The 19,470-nt window shown below is 37.0% G+C and overlaps 2 protein-coding genes across 2 annotated transcripts in view; one reads left to right on the top strand and one right to left on the bottom strand.

Moving 5' to 3' along the window:
* Nucleotides 1-209: 209 nt before the first annotated feature.
* LOC107671104 (serine/threonine-protein kinase VRK1-like) lies at nucleotides 210-9,735 on the bottom strand. Its single transcript, XM_016463950.1, has 11 exons — nucleotides 9,570-9,735; nucleotides 9,331-9,386; nucleotides 8,752-8,821; nucleotides 8,098-8,185; nucleotides 7,821-7,929; nucleotides 7,508-7,622; nucleotides 6,433-6,553; nucleotides 6,072-6,130; nucleotides 3,273-3,445; nucleotides 565-661; nucleotides 210-474 (listed from the first exon to the last, which is right to left on the bottom strand). The coding sequence occupies exons 1-11, from the start codon at nucleotides 9,733-9,735 to the stop codon at nucleotides 356-358; spliced, it is 1,173 nt and encodes a 390-aa protein (XP_016319436.1). The 3' UTR covers nucleotides 210-355.
* Nucleotides 9,736-14,463: 4,728 nt separating this feature from the next.
* The window catches only part of LOC107671103 (protein phosphatase 1 regulatory subunit 37), a 42,429-nt gene continuing 37,422 nt past the window's right edge, over nucleotides 14,464-19,470 (top strand). The window contains exons 1-2 of the mRNA XM_016463949.1: nucleotides 14,464-14,593; nucleotides 15,184-15,281. Coding sequence (XP_016319435.1) covers nucleotides 14,464-14,593; nucleotides 15,184-15,281 — 228 coding nt within the window. The remainder of the gene's footprint in view (nucleotides 14,594-15,183; nucleotides 15,282-19,470) is intronic.

Below are 19,470 nucleotides of genomic sequence, written 5' to 3'. Positions count from 1 at the left end.
CAGACGTCGGAGTGCCAGCCGCACGGCAGCTTTCATAGCACAACAAGGGGAAAATGTGGCGGGGGAAGAGTCGGGACTCTGAGCTCCTTCAGGGATTTCCTTATCGGGGGCAAAGCAATCCCCCCTGGACCTCATCCTCATAGGCTTGATTATTCAAGGCATTACAAAGGAATGAAAATAACTCACAACTCAAAGCCACTTTTTTTTTTACCCTTATTTATTATCATTTCACTGCAAGAGAGTGTGCCCAACACCCTGCTAACGTTTAAGAAAATGCAACCACAGAGAACAAATACAGACCAGACAATTTAAAAGATACAAAAAGGAAACAACTTGAACTAGAGCGCGAAGAGGATTAAGAGTTCTTCTTAGGCCTTCCCCGGCTTTTCTTCACTGCTGGCTCAGAAGAGGCCTGTGCTTCTTTCTTTGCTGGACGCTTTCCAGGACTTGCCGTCTTTTTAGCGCCATTCACTTCTAAACAGGTTACACATTCAGTTTAAAACGTTTACCACACCAAAGTTACTGATATTGATGATAATAGGTAAGGTCCAGAAACATGATTACCCTTCTTCTTCTGTGGAGCTCGCCTCTTCTTTGCAGGGGCGCCTTTGGTTTCATCAGCAGACTGGCCTTTTTCTTCCACTTTCTTCCGCTTGGGAGTCTTCCAGTCAAAAATAAAGACACAAATAAGGGGATGGAAAAGATGGAAGAGCAGTGGTCAATTCACTTGCCTAGAGCAACCTTGGAGGAAGTTCAAATCAAATATTAAGAAGGGACCTTTTGCTATGTATACACATGGAAACCATTATGTGCGCCTTGAGCGTTGTGAATGCTTGAGAAAACGTAATTACAATTTAGCTATCCAGTAAAACCGGCAAGAATAAATAAAATAATTTTAATGTCAAATGCAATACATGTACACTACCATTCAAACGTTTGTGGGCAATTATTTATTTATATATTTTTAGGAAATAATACTTCCATTTAGCAAGGACGGATTTAAATTGATCAAAAATGACAGTGAAGACTTTTACAAAAAAATTTTGTTCTTTTGAAATTTCTATTTATCAAAAAAATACTTGTTTTAAACGGATAATAATAAATAATGTTTCTTGAGCACCAAGTCAGCATATTAGAATGTTTAGAATCATGTGAAGACTGGACAAATGGCTGCTGAAAATTCAGCTTTGTCATCACAAGAATAAATTACATTTTAAATTATATTCAAATAAAAACAGATATTTTAAATTGTATTGTAATAACATTTCATAATATTACTGTACTGTACAGTTAGGGCTGTGCAAATAATCAAATGCGATTTTCATGCGCATCTCGTCAGTAAAGTCGGTTCTGTGCTTAGTAATAAATCTTCAGCATGCGCTTTCAGATGGAGCGGCATTTACAGAGCCGTAGATCACTGACAAGCTACGCAATATCGCGTTCAAAATCGGCAATGAATTGCCTGCGATTTTGAATGCGATATTGCGTAGCTTGTCAGTGATCTACGGCTCTGTGTAGTAAATGCCGCTCCATCTGAAAGCATGTGCTGGAGATTTACTACTAATCACAGAACCGGCTTTACTGACGAGATGCACATGAAAATCACATTTGATTATTTGCACAGCCCTATGTACAGTATATACCATATAACCAGTACAGTATATACAGTATAATCATATTACTGTCACAATATTACTGTATTTTGATCAAATAAATGCAGCCTTGAAAATAAAAAAACAAGACTTATTCACTTATTCAAAAACATGAAAAAAATCTTGCCAACCCCAAATTTTTGAACGGCAGTGTATGTTGACACTGGAAATGACCAGTACTGGGAAGGAAACTGATTTCAATGTTTTTTCTTAGAATTCCAAACAATGAAACCTACTATGAGTTAATCTATTTAAACCATTTCATCAATCAAAAATCCTTGCTTTTTTTCTCCTCAAATGAAAATTCTAGCATAGAAGCTCAAGTCCTCAATTCAAGGAAATCGTACTAACCGAACCAGGGGTTATGAAGAAGATGCACTTAATGACAGCAATCAAATTCTCCCTTTTCTTCACTCAGACTGCATAATGAATGCAGGATGAATGCTCGCTCCTCTCTCGGACTTGAACTATCATCCTTACAAGTCCCCCCCACACCCCCTCACATTTCCCTTCCATTTTGCCAATTGCTGCCTCATGATTACCATCCAGACCCTGCTGAGCTGAACAGATTGGCTCGATAATTACATACAATAACGGCAGTGGGCAGGTAACCCTCAGCTGGCATGGGCCAGCTCCCTGGTGGCACCTTCCATATGCAAACTGCATTGTGGGAAGCGAGGAGAGTCCGTCCCCTCCCCTGTCGTAAGTGCGGCTTGCTGATTGCCGGCCCGCGCCGACTCCAAGGTTACCGTGTCAGCAAATTTGTGATACATTAGCAGGGAATAAACACAGGCACTCAGGACCTGTCTGTGGGAGGAAGAGGAGGGGCCACTGGGATAAACACCCGGACGCTGGAGAGAACCTGAGATGCAGACGGCTTTGTTGCCAAGAGCTCTTTGTGCCGGACCCCATGAATGAAGCCACAGTCTTATCGTTTTCACAAAGTATATGCTATCAAGGGCATCTTTGTGGGCTCGGACGGTTTGTTTTACACAAAATACACAAAAAAGAAGCATGACGGCTGCAGAATTCACTTCTAAAGATCATTTAACTTAAAATCCAGACAAAACAATTCAGTGATTAATAACCTCTTTCCCCAAGTATTCAGAAATGTGGCATAATTTCAGAGGAGTGAGATCTCATGCCAGCTGCCACATTGAGGGTGCTGACTGCAATATTGGATAAGAAACTAAGGTCAAAAGGCATTCTACCATTTGAAAAGCAGAGAAAAATACTAAACATAAATATCTAAGAAAATCCATAAAAAATATTAACATCAAGACACTTTGAGGTAAAAAGAGGTCTGTGTGTCGATTGCAAGAAATAATCCAAATAAGCTCAAGAAACGTTTGTTAAAAGCATTACACGTTAATCGCATTTGAAAATCAATGCACTCAACAGCTTTTCCTACTAACCTGAGCAATTAGTCTTGGATCGTGTGTGGGCATTTTCAAATTTGAATCTGCTTTCAACAGGTAAACAAATTATGGGATGTTGAAATGGGCTCGTTTTTAAACGGCGGGCTTCTAAAAGGGACTGTCGCAGCATTTTCAATGCACCGTGAATGAGGGAGTGCGACAGAGGTCAGCTTTTTAATGTTCTACTGAAGGTGGCTCTTACCTTGACGGAGGGCGGGCCTGTGCCGTTGGTCGACACGCCGAAGTCCAGCTTTTTGTCATCGGTTGCCCCGATGGTCTTCAGGCCTTGCTGCAAAATACCTCGCAATTTTGCGTAATTTGGCTTGTCTGTGTATCCGAGAGCCTTGACCTCTTGCATGAACTTCTTCATTTCCTCTGGAAATTGAAAATGACATTAAGTACAACAATCTAATCTTAATGCAGATGGATTTATTTCTCCGACTTTGTAATACATCTGCACACTGTTAAAGACACGTCTGGGTCAATGAACAAACTAAGAGCATTTATGTGTGCGATTAAGTGAAAGTTACTTTGACCTCTGTCTCAAAGTTAATCTCAAATGAACACGCAGAAGTCCGATGTTAATAAGGTGCACATGCACGTGCGTTTAGCATTGTGCAAGAAAGACAGAACAGTCCCTGTAGGGCAGTGTCTCCACAGCAGACGCTCACACTTTAACCTTCAGGCTAAGTTTAGAGCAGAGGGGTTGACATTTGTCACTTTGTTCCTTATACTTCTCCACTCACAAACTGTTGTTTACTGTCGGCTGCTAAAATAGTCACACCAAACAGAATTAGTCGTGATGGCCGTGCCAACAGTGCCGCCTCCCATCACCTCAGTGTTGTGATGCAGCGTGTACGCACAAGACAACAGCCTGAGGAGGGATCTAGCAGTCTGCTGCGCGGCTGTCACAGGGTTTAAGAACTGCCATCACATCAGCGACTTGAGCAAAGGGAGCCAATGACATCTTTGATTTTTAAACGACACAAAGAAAGAACGCCCTAAAGTTCTGCAAAAGTACAGACTGACACACACACTGACTGCAAAACTAGGCAATACTGAGGTCGAGAACAGAGAAGGGTGAAAAACAAGTTTGTTTAAAAACTTCAGCTTTTATTTATTTCATTGTTTTGTGGTCGAGAAGGGTAGCTGATACAATGCAATGTTTATTATGTGCATATTAAACGTGGTCCAAAAAGTCAAAAGATTACACTGAAAATGTAGCATTCAAAATGAGATTCAAAATCAAAATGTTACAATTTTCTATTTAAAATCTTAAAGAAACATCACAATGTAAAAATAATATGAAATATTTCATATTTTGACTATTTCTAGGTAAATCTGTGACACTGATTATGCGAGCACAAAAAAATAAATAAAAACGCAACGACTCATAGGCTACACTGTATTTTGATACAACTCCTTTTCCTCAATACTTCCTACAATATTTAATTGATACTAAAGACTATAATTTTAATATTTATTAATAGGTGCATTTATAACATTTCCTCCAATTAATGAAGCAGCAGATAAAGTATCTGCAGTAGAGACCTGCACTCCCGCGGGACCCAACGCAACAGGGTGTGGCGCGGGACAACTCTTGATTAGCGAGTGCGGGTGCAGGCGGGAAGACTCTTGTGTGTGCGGGATGCGGGAGAGTAAAATGATTCGCGGGACTTCCGCAAAATAGAAATGATCTAAACATAAAGTGTCTAAAACATATAAATTGTTATTTATCTGTTGCACAAAAGCAAAAAGAACAACTTATATTAACATTAAAATGATTGACATGCACAAGCTAGGCAGTTTCTATTTATAACACGTGTTTAAAGGGTTGCGCAATGTAGCCAATCACAGACTCAGCTGTTGATTTCTGGAACACAATGGCCAATCAGAGGTGATTAAGTTAGAATCTACTCACCGCAGTGCTGAAATTGCGTGCTCACGAATCCTCTCATTTTAACACACGAAGTGTAGACATTGTGAAAGATTCATTGTGCATACATTTTTTGTGTGATAACAGAGCTTTATGAGAGCGCGATTAACTGAGATGTCAGCTTTTAGTGATAATAAAGGAAGTGCTGCTCGCATTCTGCCATGCCAAACCATGCATGCAGCAGCCCATGCTTGCTTTTCTGTTAAAAATAACAGTGGTTTGTGAATGTTGATGCTTAGCCTAAATAACTAATATTTTATCGGGAGTGTTTATGCTGGTATGTTGTGGAGCTTAGGAGATATTACAGAACCATTTCATGTAAATTTCTTCGATGTACTGAAAAAAATCTATATAGATTACTTTTATGCAGGCTTTTGCGGGTGGGAGCGGGACAAAACATGAATGTCGCGTGCGGGAGCGGGACCAGATAAGATATATTTCTGCGGGAGTGGGCAGGCGTGGGACAGAATCTTGCGGGAGCAGGACTGAAAAATCCGTCCCACGCAGGTCTCTAATCAGCAGTCAGAGCCACTTTTATGAGGCACCGCACTGGACAAATACAGGTTATTTACACTTTTTTTTATATTTGCTAAACATTTCACAACAAATATTTGTAAACAGAAAATGTGTATATTTATAAAAAGTTGAAAGCGGTCACGCTCCCGTTTAAAGAAAGTGTGAGAAGTTGCTGGGAATTAGCACAGAGCTGATAGATTAGCTCTAATTAAGACTCAATCACCAGGTCCATACTCATTATAAATAGAAAAGGCCCTTGCGCTCTTGTTTGCACATCAGAGCTCGAAAGTGCGTCACTCCAATTACTGCTTGGCAGACAAACAAAAAGTAATACTGCAGAATTCACAGGTGCTTCTGCGATTGCAACAGGGTTAAAAAAAAATTATGCTTTAATCGCATTTAGTTGTAAGAAATTTCCTAAGATTTAAGACTATTAACCTACCGTATTACAGACTATATAATTGATATTTTACGACCAAAGTGCATTCACTTTTTTAAATATATGAACGCTTCTCCAGTGAACTTAAAGACTGCTCAGTTTTTTCTCACCTGGTATATTTTCTGAAGGGAAACAGCTTTTCAAGAACTCATCGATATTATCTCTACACCTGAGGAGAAGAATATTTTTAAAAAGGATTAAAAAAAAATCAACATTTTAATGTATAATTATAATTCATTAAATATAATCCATTGTTATCTGTATAAAGAAATTTGCTGTACAGAAATTAATGGGAAAAATGAATTAGTTATACTGCAAAGAGGCATATTAGTTATTCATTATTCATTATCCCATTCTCAATATTCATTATCCCATGGCAAAAAAATTGATTATAGGTCAAATAGGTAGATTACATCTTAGTACAGAAATAAGTAAAACCTAAATGCAACAAACGAGGTTAAAGACAGTCACCTGAGCTTGGAGTCTCTGACATACAGTGGGTCCTGAAGTTTGTCCTCCCAGGGTAGACGACCACAAAGCCACTGGATCATGCAGTAGCCCATGATTTCCAGGTCTCCTCTTCTTGAAGGGGCTATAATGCAATATACACCCACACAGAGAGGAACTCTTTAAAAAAACATTCATATCAGAGGCTATTTTAAAGGGTAGCCCACTTTTGTAGTATTTGATGCAAAGTACCATTACATCAACATTTAAAAATAGTATTTCTCTTCATAATTTGTCTATCACAATGTGAAGTTTTACATAATTAACACTTCAATGGCTGTTCAAAAGCATGCTACCTAAACTAGAGACCTGCGCGGGACGGATTTTTCAGCCCCGCTCCCGCAAGATTCTGTCCCACGCCCGCCCGCTCCCGCAGAAATATATCTTATCTGGTCCCGCTCCCGCCCGCGACATTCATGTTTTGTCCCGCTCCCACCTGCAAAAGCCTGCATAAAAGTAATCTATATAGATTTGTTTTCAGTACATCGAAGAAATTTACATGAAATGGTTCTGTAATATCTCCTAAGCTCCACAACATATCAGCATAAACGCTCCAGATAAAATATTTGTTATTTAGGCTAAGCATCAACATTCACAATCACAAACCACTGAAAAAAAAAAAGGATGCTCAGAGTCACCAAGTAAGCAGCGACTAATCCCAAGAGGTCGAGTTTTAAATTGTGACTTTAAAAATAGCAGCTTAATAATACACCACTGATACATTATTAATCTTCAAATTAAATATTTGCCCCTGCCCAGCCCCCAAACCTTATTTGCTAGAGACAGCTTCAATACTGTCTCTAATCTCTCCAGTTTATGAGCTGCATTAAAGGCTTAAATTGTTTTGCTTTTTTTCCTCTACCCAAATCTCATTAACAGATGGAAAAAAAAATAAGACAAGTAGTTTCTTACATTGCAAATCACTGGTACTCCAATTAAAAGAAGTGGAAGCTCTGTATAGTCCTGCAGTCTACACACAATGCCTTCTACGGCTGCACAGTTAGAGCCATACAACCATGGCAACAGAGATCTGTTAAACGTGTGAAAGGCTTGAAACAAACCTGATTGGGGTTGGTGTAGGACAGAAGGAGGTTGGAGGCTTTGATGTCTGCATGCACATATTCATGGTCATGGATGTACTCCAGAATGTCAAGCTAGAGAGTTGAAAATATGTTAGAATATGAGATTTTGTAATAATAATACAATAATGTAAGATTTGCTCCCACTGCCTGCAATGCCACAACAGTCAATGGAAAAATTCTGTGCATGTTTAAAAGATTTTCATTTAAAAATCAATAAATAAATTCGGCATAGATTGCTACTTTCGACAGATACTTTTAGAAGAAACCTACAAGTCTGAGACCCAGCTGAAGAACCAGTTTCCTTGGAAATTTCTTTCCATTTCCCTCAAACTTCTTCTGTAGGTCCACTCCAAATCGATCCATGACCATAAATCTGTCCCTGTCATGAATATTTAGGTAAAATCATCATACTGTAAATGGCCTTATTGCGTGTTCAAAAGATCAAGACGTTTGTAAAAACCCTTTCTACACATTTTATTAATAATAATAAAAAATATGTTGTTATTTATCTTGTAAAACTTTGAGAAATGGTGATTATTTTTCCTACCTCTTACCACCTTTCTCATGAAAACCAGAGCCCCAATATTTTGGAACTCCCAAATAGTCCATTTTCCTTGAATTCATCCAAGCCCCAACTGAAAAACATATAAAACATTCTGTCACAACATATTAACTATTCCACTTCAAGTGAAATCAAGAAACACTACAGTGTTCTAAATCAGTTCTAAAATTACTGAGTAAGATTATCACAGTAACCATTAAATGCAATCAAATAATCAATTCATAAATGAAGAGGGTAAATTATTCAAAACTTTTATTCTTTAAACTTGTTGGTGCTCAAAATAATATAAGAGTATTCCTCAGGGACCAAACTGCAAGTGTGCCGCAAGGTAATCTGCTGGTGGGACAAATATTTACCAACATTACAATATTCCAATGAATAAAACATGAGCATCCCTTAGTAATATAGCAGTTAATTGTCAAGGGAGACTGACATTTGGATTGTTATTAAATAAAGCGCAATGCTGTGGCCTTGGGGCAGCCATAAGAGCCACCAAAGGCAGAGTTGTGGATTGTCTGTCTCCATAAGGCCCTCAATTGTGAGCTCAGAACTTTCTTTAATTAAAAGAGTTGCACTTCGACTTTTTTCAGTCTGGATCATCATGCATATGAGGGTGTGTTTGCAGTCACAAGGGCATACTTAGATCGGGTTTGGCAGCTCGCATGTAGAACTTCAGTTCAGAGAAGAGAGGGCCGTTGTCACTGGGCTCCTGCAAGACACAGTAAAAAATAATCACCAATAATAACTGACATTAAAAATAATAAAAACGTGAACCCGCATGCATTTAAAAAAACCCAGCAGAGGGAAAGTATACATCCATTATCGCACTTCCATGCAGTGTCATTTTACCAAAGCACAAATTATTCTATTTAGTTTGCTTGTAAAATGCATACACTTGTTTACATGGCCTTGCAAAAGTCACACTCTTTTACCCAAATTACTATCTATCAGGTAATAATCATAAGTTTTATTACTTTGTTTACTTAAAATAAAAAATAATAAAAGTGATGGTTGTTATAGAAAATTACATTGTTTTCAATTCAAATAATTAAAAAATAAGTTTATTAATTTTTTTATAATTTGTTTATTGTTCTAGTTAAGGTCACAGAAATGCATTTAATTGATTGACATTACACTGCTGACCATCCAAACATCACGGCCAATCAAAAAGTTCAAGATCTAGACATATATCTGCTGGCAGCAACAAAAGCCCCTTACCACTTTAATGACATAAGGTGCATCAACGCCAACAGATCCTGAAGAGTCTTCATTTGCTAAAATATATATGACAAATTCGCATTTGCTAAAATATATATGACAAATTCGCATTTGCTAAAATATATATGACAAATTCGCATTTGCTAAAATATATATGACAAATTTGCATTTGAGCAACTGATAAATAAAACAAAATAAAGCATTAGAACTTAATTTCCGACAGCTTTTTTGAATCCTACCGAGATACAGCAGGCCAAAACCTCCCTGCCCCGCAGCTGATCCAAGCTTCCATTTTTTCTTTGCATTATCCATCAGAACTTCTCCAGGTGGGAATTCTTCAGCTAGTTTCCTCTTCGCTGGAGCTCTCGATTTCTTCGCCCCATCTGCCTTGGACTTTGGTGGCATTTTACTGAATAATTTAAAGTACCAAACAAGAGAAACACAAGTTCCATTACAACTAAACTGAAGTGGGGACCATTAGGGATAATGCTTTTATTTTTGAATTATTTTCTAATTTTATACAACATTATCCATTACAAACATATTAGCAATAATGCTTATAGAGTAAATAGTTTAACTGAAAACGTTACTTAGGGTGTATTCACACCAGGAAAGTCCGCTAGTTCAAACATGAGCATCCCTTAGTAATATAGCAGTTAATTGTCAAGGGAGACTGACATTTGGATTGTTATTAAATAAAGCGCAATGCTGTGGCCTTGGGGCAGCCATAAGAGCCACCAAAGGCAGAGTTGTGGATTGTCTGTCTCCATAAGGCCCTCAATTGTGAGCTCAGAACTTTCTTTAATTAAAAGAGTTGCTCTTCGACTTTTTTCAGTCTGGATCATCATGCATATGAGGGTGTGTTTGCAGTCACAAGGGCATACTTAGATCGGGTTTGGCAGCTCGCATGTAGAACTTCAGTTCAGAGAAGAGAGGGCCGTTGTCACTGGGCTCCTGCAAGACACAGTAAAAAATAATCACCAATAATAACTGACATTAAAAATAATAAAAACGTGAACCCGCATGCATTTAAAAAAACCCAGCAGAGGGAAAGTATACATCCATTATCGCACTTCCATGCAGTGTCATTTTACCAAAGCACAAATTATTCTATTTAGTTTGCTTGTAAAATGCATACACTTGTTTACATGGCCTTGCAAAAGTCACACTCTTTTACCCAAATTACTATCTATCAGGTAATAATCATAAGTTTTATTGCTTTGTTTACTTAAAATAAAAAATAATAAAAGTGATGGTTGTTATAGAAAATTACAGTGTTTTCAATTCAAATAATTAAAAAATAAGTTTATTAATTTTTTTATAATTTGTTTATTGTTCTAGTTAAGGTCACAGAAATGCATTTAATTGATTGACATTACACTGCTGACCATCCAAACATCACGGCCAATCAAAAAGTTCAAGATCTAGACATATATCTGCTGGCAGCAACAAAAGCCCCTTACCACTTTAATGACATAAGGTGCATCAACGCCAACAGATCCTGAAGAGTCTTCATTTGCTAAAATATATATGACAAATTCGCATTTGCTAAAATATATATGACAAATTCGCATTTGCTAAAATATATATGACAAATTCGCATTTGCTAAAATATATATGACAAATTCGCATTTGCTAAAATATATATGACAAATTCGCATTTGCTAAAATATATATGACAAATTCGCATTTGCTAAAATATATATGACAAATTTGCATTTGAGCAACTGATAAATAAAACAAAATAAAGCATTAGAACTTAATTTCCGACAGCTTTTTTGAATCCTACCGAGATACAGCAGGCCAAAACCTCCCTGCCCCGCAGCTGATCCAAGCTTCCATTTTTTCTTTGCATTATCCATCAGAACTTCTCCAGGTGGGAATTCTTCAGCTAGTTTCCTCTTCGCTGGAGCTCTCGATTTCTTCGCCCCATCTGCCTTGGACTTTGGTGGCATTTTACTGAATAATTTAAAGTACCAAACAAGAGAAACACAAGTTCCATTACAACTAAACTGAAGTGGGGACCATTAGGGATAATGCTTTTATTTTTGAATTATTTTCTAATTTTATACAACATTATCCATTACAAACATATTAGCAATAATGCTTATAGAGTAAATAGTTTAACTGAAAACGTTACTTAGGGTGTATTCACACCAGGAAAGTCCGCTAGTTCACTTGCTTTGGTCCGGACCAAATACAATGTTGATTTTTTTTGTTTGGTGTGGTTCGCTTTCACACTGCCCTTTTTTGCAAGTGAACCAGAAATTGTAAACAAAACCACACGTGTGCTAAGGTCATCCATTCATTGGACAGAAATTCTCAAGCAGGGAAAAACATGAAGTGCAAAAACAGGCTAACCATGGAGATCTTTCGTAGTGCAATTTTTATTCTTTTACTGATTTGGTGTTATGAGATACTAACGCAATATGAAGAAACTTATGAACATCATATGAGACAATGTCATACGATGTTGTAATTACGACTTTCCGAAAATAAAATCTATAGACATAAAATACTTACAGCATATCACAATGTTAGTTTAAACATTTAACCTATATAAATGTGCAATCGTTTGTGCGGAGAGTGGAAGCTGAAGCTCAAATTAAATACGCCGTCATTTTTGCTCATAAAGGTAAGAATAAATACATCGTTCGGAACTGTAAAGGGTCTATTTTTATTTGTGTGCACTCAAGAAAACGTTGTGCTTTTGTAAAATAAAGAAAACAAATAGGAAGAACTATTCACACCTGCCAAAAAGGTCCACACCAAGAGGGGAAACGAACTTGAGTTCGATTCAATCGAACCAAACAAGACAGGTGTGAATACACCCTTAAATTGTCTATTTGTATCCATATGTACATGACCTTTTAAGATTTTAGAAATGTTTAATTTCTATGACTTTTGCGGCCCTGGAAATCAAATTTTTGAAATTCTCTGCCATGTACAGATTTTCTATGATCACAGCAACCCTGTCAGTTCCACATATTTAGTTACATTAGATTAGTGTTCAACAAATTGTGCAAAACCTTAAATATCTTCTTTTTTGGTTTGGAAAAAAAAATCCAGGTGGAATGAAAAGAATTCAAAAAGTTTAATTTGGTATTATACTTCTCCACACCACCATAAAACCAGGACCTGATCATCGGATGTAGTCACTTCATACCATTACAGATGTATAAATAGAGGCCTACTAATAATTACACTACAAGTATAAACAAAAAACAATGATACTAGGGTGTGTCATACAAGTCATTAAAACTGTCGTGCCGTGCAACTGTCGAGTGTTTAGGCTTTGTTTCATTATTGTTGACATAAAATAAAATGTAGATATTTTGAAGATTTTCGATTTCACAGATGCATTAGCACTTGAGCACTACAACTGATGACAAACTCAGTGATAACATTTGTGATATGGATAAAGCTTCCATATGCGATGATGCTTTTTGTTTTCACTTTTACAACAGACATTAAGAGCTGTGGTTTCAGTTTGCTTATGTGATACAAGTTTTTAAGAGTGATAAAGCGGTTAATGTCACACATATCAACATTGGGATGTTTATTTTGTATTTGGGGGGGAAACTGCAAATTGCAGCTCAACAATTTCAACTTGCTATGCTAGCACGGTTAGCTGCCTTAGTTATTACGGCTTTTTATCACAACAGATGAGATGCTTTGTCCTCATAATCCGCTATTAAATACATACGGACATTATGCTTTATTAAAGCAGATTGAGAATATTATACTAACCTTTCCGCGGGTAAGTGGCAGGTTGTAACAGCTCTTCCTCTCCAAAGTTCCCGCAAAACTGCTCATCAGGCTGAGGCTCAGCGAATGCGATTGGTTAGAAAGAGGACTGCGTAGTTCCTGGGTTTTGCTATGCCTGATGGGATATGTAGTTTTTATCCGTTTTTTTCACAAGCAGTTACAATTGTCAAATTGCGATGTTTTGTTATAATAATAAATAGACCCATTTGAAAAATACTACAAAAGAGCATTTTTAATCAGCGAATGCGATTGGTTAGAAAGAGGACTGCGTAGTTCCTGGGTTTTGCTATGCCTGATGGGATATGTAGTTTTTATCCGTTTTTTTCACAAGCAGTTACAGTTGTCAAATTGCGATGTTTTGTTATAATAATAAATAGACCCATTTGAAAAAATACTACAAAAGAGCATTTTTAAACATTACACTAAACGTGTCTCTCTTTTCTTTCTGAATGCGTGACTGTATTTTATTGTTAAATAATGATTTCAGAGGTGGTGGAACTCAGGAAATAGAAATAAATATGAATTTGAAAATTGTTCTCAAGTTTTTGTAATATTACTAGTGGGTAGAGACATTACAATATTTATACTTACAGATACCGATTTTACACTGATTTACAGATTTTATACCTTATATTCAAGGCATTTAAAAGTATATATTTCAATGTGATATGGTGTAAACTTAGAGTTTGTCAATCTCTCTCATAATATGTAACCTAAAAAAAGAAAGACAAAGCTTGTAATTGTCTGCAAGGACGTTATACATTAATTTTACAGACATTTCTGTTAACCCTAAAGCACAACTTGTGCTTATGCAGTGCATAAGTAAAATACCTGTAAAAATCAATATGGAAAATTCCTTCATGTTAATACAGTACAATGTGCCCTATTATTACAGATTTTTTTTTAGAGTGTACTGTTATACATTTAGTGTGAGGTATATTTACGACAGTAACCCTCAAAAAATATTTTAGGCTCTGTTTCCCCACGTGCATATTTGATGTTGACTAGCTGTACTAGCGTTGAGAGGCACATCGTTTATGAATAATTGACTATGTGGTATCCTGTAACTGTTTTGTAGAAGTGCTATGCTGCGAGTTTAAGTTTCCTTTTGCCTAGTGACTACAGAATAACAACACGAGAATTCACAGAAGCAGATTTTGGAGGACATTTCATGGTTTGTTTTCTGCAGCAATGAGGGATAGATAGTGTGTCCAGAGATGTTATCATATATGAAGGATTTTATAGTTCAGAGGACTGACGTCTGAGCTAATGGGATGTCTGACATAGAAGTACATGACATCAGAGCTACATATTGATGGAAATTTTGGTTAATCAACTTTGTAGGACATCGCTCATAGCAGAAGAATGACAGGTCTCTCAGAGGAAGAGGCAACATCTCAGTCTCTGAAGGAGGGCAGAGAAAAACGTGTATCATTTCCCCCAGATGAGCAGATGGTGTCTGACTTTGTGGAGAGAAGGGCTGAACTTCAAGAGGGTGAGATGGAGCTGATGTTGCTGACGGCCTCTTTAGATCAGCTGTGCTCGTTTTTTTTTTTCATGTAACATAATTTGTCACAACAGCAAAAGCAACACTTGTTATGTGTGAGACATGGTCAGTTTGGGTCGGTAGGATTTTTGAAAGAAATCCCATATGCTCACCAATCCTGAATTGATTTGGTTAAAATACATTAAAAATAATATTGTGAAATTTTTACAATTGTAGAAACATGATATGCTTTTCCAGGTTTATTTGATTAATAGAAAGTTCAAAAGAACAGCATTAATTTAAAATATTTTTGAAAAAATTTACTGACTTTACTGTCACTTTTGATCAATTGAATGTGTGCTTGATGAAGAAAATTATTAATTTATTTTTTAATGTATCACAATTATATTTTTTAAATGAACCTTATATAACCTTATATACAGTATGTACTTTAATGTAAATAAAATATTTAATTATATCCTTCATGTATGTCATGGTGCTAATTCATTTTTTTCTTTTTGCTAATAATATAATGGAATATAAATGGAATATTCTTGATGTGGCTCTAATATGTGGGTTTTACATTTGTTCTGTTTTAGCTGACAGTCTCACTCTGACAGATATAATTCTGGCCTACAAGCAGAGCTGTGAAAAGCACCACGTGAAACCAAACTCAAAGGCTCTTGATCAATTAAAGGTACAGTGGAGTAACATGCATTAATACACACAGCACTTCTCACACTTTGATTCCTTGCTAATATTAGGTTATTTGTGCAGAAGATTTGGTTTGAAATAGCTATGAACATTATTTGGTGAAAATAACTTTGAAATTAAAGAAAGACAGAGGATGAAAAGAAAAATAAACACATTTTAATCCCTCTTAGGGAGCAGGTTAATTAGCCAACCACGTTTTATTGAACTAAAAAAGCAAGACAATAACAAACAGGTAAATGAAAGGAAATGAGAAGCACACACACAAATACACACACTCACACGTGAGCATGCATGCATAATTTATGCTCTGCGCTTACTTATTTTACTTTGACCAGCAACGTTAAGAGCGTTGGTTTCTCTTCTGCATAAATGTACGATTAGATCAAGGAGAATTATTTGTGGGAAATTAGTGATTTAGCAGTGCTTACATTAAACACACTCTCTGCATTATCTCCACACCGCTAATGAACCCCACTGCATTTGAATGGAATGTAGGTGGTCCCCCTGAAAGGGTGAAATATGTATGGTTAAGTGGAAGGATATTTAGTTGAGGACTGCGTTTGAATTCATAATAAGAGAATGCTAAATGAAATTTGCTGCTTAAAGAACATATTTATCAAATTAGGTGTTTTTTTTCCCAGGCAGGATCATCCCTAGAGAATGCTGCTGAAAACTATTTAAAGCTATTATTGTTTCCGTGGGCTTTCACTTTTCTTAGATTTTTTTTTAAGTGGGTAAAACAGTCTTCCTTTTGGTTACATCTTCACAGAAGTGGTAAACAAACAAAAGGCCTGTATGAAGGACCCCGGGCCCCCTTAGTTTAACACTAGCTAAATGCTTGAAGGAATAGTTCACCCCAAAATGCTGAAAAATTTCCATTCAAGATGTAGATAAATTTGTTTCTTCATCACAACAAATTTGGAGAAATTTGACATTACATCACTTGCTCACCAATTGATCCTCTGCAGTGAATGGTTGCCGTCAGAAGGAGAGTCCAAATAGCTGGTTAACACATCATGATAATCCACAAATAATCCACGTCTCCAGTCCATCAATTAATGTCTTGTGAAAAGCTGCATGTTTGTAAGGAACCAATCCATCATCAAGATGTTTTTAACTTCAAACCATTGCTTCCGGCTAAAATACGAGTCCTTGATTCATAGTATTGTTTTCTCTATAGTGAAAAACTCGACTTGTCTGAATCAGGAGATAAATATGCACAGAACAAGAACTGTTTAGAAATGAAAACAGCCCAAAACAGATCTAAACAAATATTTTGGTGTGTGAGGACAAGGGGATGAACTTTTCACTGAAAGAAAATCACTCTGATATTTTGGCCAGAAGACAACGGTTTAAAATTAAAACGCATTAATAATGGATTTGTTTCTTCCAAACACGCAGCATTTTAACGTCACAAGACGTTAACTGATGACTGGAGTTATGAGGATTACTTGTGAATTATTGTGATGTTTTTATCAGCTGTTTGGACTCTCATTCTGATGGCACCCATTCACTGCAAAGGATCCACTGGTGAACAAGTGATGTAATGCTTTTCTCTGTTTCAATCTGTTTTGATGGAGAAACAAACACAATTTGGATGGCCTGAAGGTGAGTACATTTTCAGATTTTTTTTTACATTTTTGGGTCAACTATTCCTTTAAAGTATTATTTTCATTCTCATTATTAAATCTGGAAGTTTTTCATTCAAAGTTTTCCGTGTCCACTCCGTCTCAGAACACACAAAAACTTCTTGATATAAGTTACTATCCCAGGGGCTTGTAAATGAGTAACGTTTGTTGAAGTGTCACCACCACTGAAGTGCAAATCCTGTCGGAGGTGGTGGCAATTGTAGAATCAGAAAATAACAAAGAGAAAAGACTTACAGAAGCGCCCCAAACAGTATGAGTGCTCGCCTCAGAAGCCGAGGAAGCATCATCAAACGATTCAGCATTTCACATCTCCCTGCAGGATAAGGCGTCAATTTTGTGAGAAGTTTGTATTTTAGACTGAACCGTCCCCCCATTAGAGCGAATGCAGCCCAGTAGAGCTCCCCAAAAACATCCTTGCTCCCAGCCTGACTCTGTCGAGCTGCTTAGCTGTGAGCGTTGAACATTCGTCAGAAAGCCACAGAGTGTCTGAAGTGAAATAACCGTCCTCCCCCCAATACGGAGAGGAATTTCACAATCTCTAACATCTAAACACCGTAGAGTATAAATAACTTTCCCACTTTTAATCTTTAATGTCTATAGCACCCTCTAGACTATGAAGATTTGCAGTGATTTCTTTCTTTACTGCATGAAATAGGCATGCATGTTTATTTCCTTCCCAGCTGTCTGGAGCTGCAACGCTGCAGTCACCATCCATGTAGCCAATCATGTTGTTTTTGAGGCTAGTTATTTATCATTTTCTATGACAAGCACCAAATTGTTCTATTAAATGTCTTTTTTTCCGGCTCTGGTGCTGATGAAGAGGCAGGGAGATAGCGTAACAATCTTAAAACTAAAAAAATTGTGTACATTTTCATTTTGTTAATGATAAATTAAGCTCTTAATTTTGTCTATGCTCTTTCTAGACACTGCAGGTTTAATTGCTAATTGTTAACTGGGATAACTGGAATATATTTGCATATTAATTAGATCCCAATTTACATTTTTAATTTGCTGCCTTCAAAGGGTGTGAGATAAAAGGTCGTGTTATTTTAAATAATTTATCCTTTATTGCAGAAAAGATGCTGAAAGGAAAATGTGCGGCTGATTTTAATCCCTGAGAGCTTTTACTGTATAACATTTTTTCGAAATCATTTTTTCAACTAATTAAATGAGGAAAAAGGGAGAAATATATGCTCTCAGACAGTTGCTAATACAAAGCCACCCAGACTGCAGAGTGCTGGAGTGGGTCTCCAGGAGTCTTTGAGTGAAGAATTGGAAATGCACTTGAGATGTTGTCTGTGGAAGTCAAGTTTATAAGCTGTGTCCCGTTCTGCCTGGAGGAAGCAAAGCTCTCTTTATCACTTCATTTTGTCCTCTCCCTCCTGACACATCAATGCATTTTGTACTTTGTCATTTCATTTTCCTCAATACACAGCACAGAACATTGCTTAGCAGCGAAGGGTTTCAGAAGTTTCCACATTTATTAAGATGGAAAACATCAAACAAAGAAAGAGATGTACAAAACCATGGCCTGAAGTCATCCTTGTCGAGACTTTTCTATCAGAATAATATTAAACCTTTCGTTCGCACATTGCGATGCTTAATTTGTTTTGCTCTAAACACAAAATCCCATATGACGTCCTGTTCGTGTTTACAGCAGGTTGACTGAGGGACTTCATCAGTCCGTTGCCTGATAGATGCTAACTGCCATCTGCTAGCTACAGTCTAGCGGCTAGATTGCCAGATTGAGCTCAAATGATCTGCGCTGTGACGTACTTGAAATCAACATGCACTGTTTGGTGTCACTTTCAAATGTTGATGATTACATTTTGTTTGAGGTATATTAGTGACTGTACAATTACAAGATTCACAAAATACTTTGTGATACCTATCACTCAGTGCTTTCATATTATATGCAATAAAATGAACTCTGTAATATACTATATATAATTGGGACCTAAATGTTATTTTTAATTAGAGATCATTGCGATGAGCATTTTGAAACTTTTATGTCCTTTTAAACAATTTTGAAAATGACATTTTTACTCATGTTAAAGGGGTGGTTGATTGCGATTTCACTTTTTTAACGTTAGTTAGTGTGTAATGTTGCTGTTTGAGCATAAACAAATGTTTGAGCATATGCAAAGTTACGAAGCTGAAAGTTCAATGCAAAATTATGGTGGTTTAATGCCTACAAAAACACGCTCGTAGGGACTACAACGAGTTACTTCCCGGGTTCGTGACGTAACAAACCCAGATAAACCCCGCCCTCGGGAAAAGGCAGCAAAGGGGGCGAGGTCATGCTGCGCTGCTTTAGAGAAGAGGAAGAGAAAACTAGAGGTGCACATAAAAATCTATTCATATATGAATCGCGATTCTGTCTTCTAACGATTCTAATGAATTCACAAGTTTCAAAATCAATGTTCTAAAGCAGAGTTCTTAAATTACTGTTCCTCGCGTCCCCCTGCTCTGCACACGCTCTGCATCTCTCTCTCTCTCATTCAGCTCAGCTCCAACAATGAA

The sequence above is a fragment of the Sinocyclocheilus anshuiensis genome, unplaced genomic scaffold, assembly GCF_001515605.1.
Source record: "Sinocyclocheilus anshuiensis isolate Anshui unplaced genomic scaffold, SAMN03320099.WGS_v1.1 scaffold861, whole genome shotgun sequence".
NCBI classification, from domain to species: Eukaryota; Metazoa; Chordata; class Actinopteri; order Cypriniformes; family Cyprinidae; genus Sinocyclocheilus; species Sinocyclocheilus anshuiensis.
This window is presented reverse-complemented; position numbering and strand designations above follow the sequence as displayed.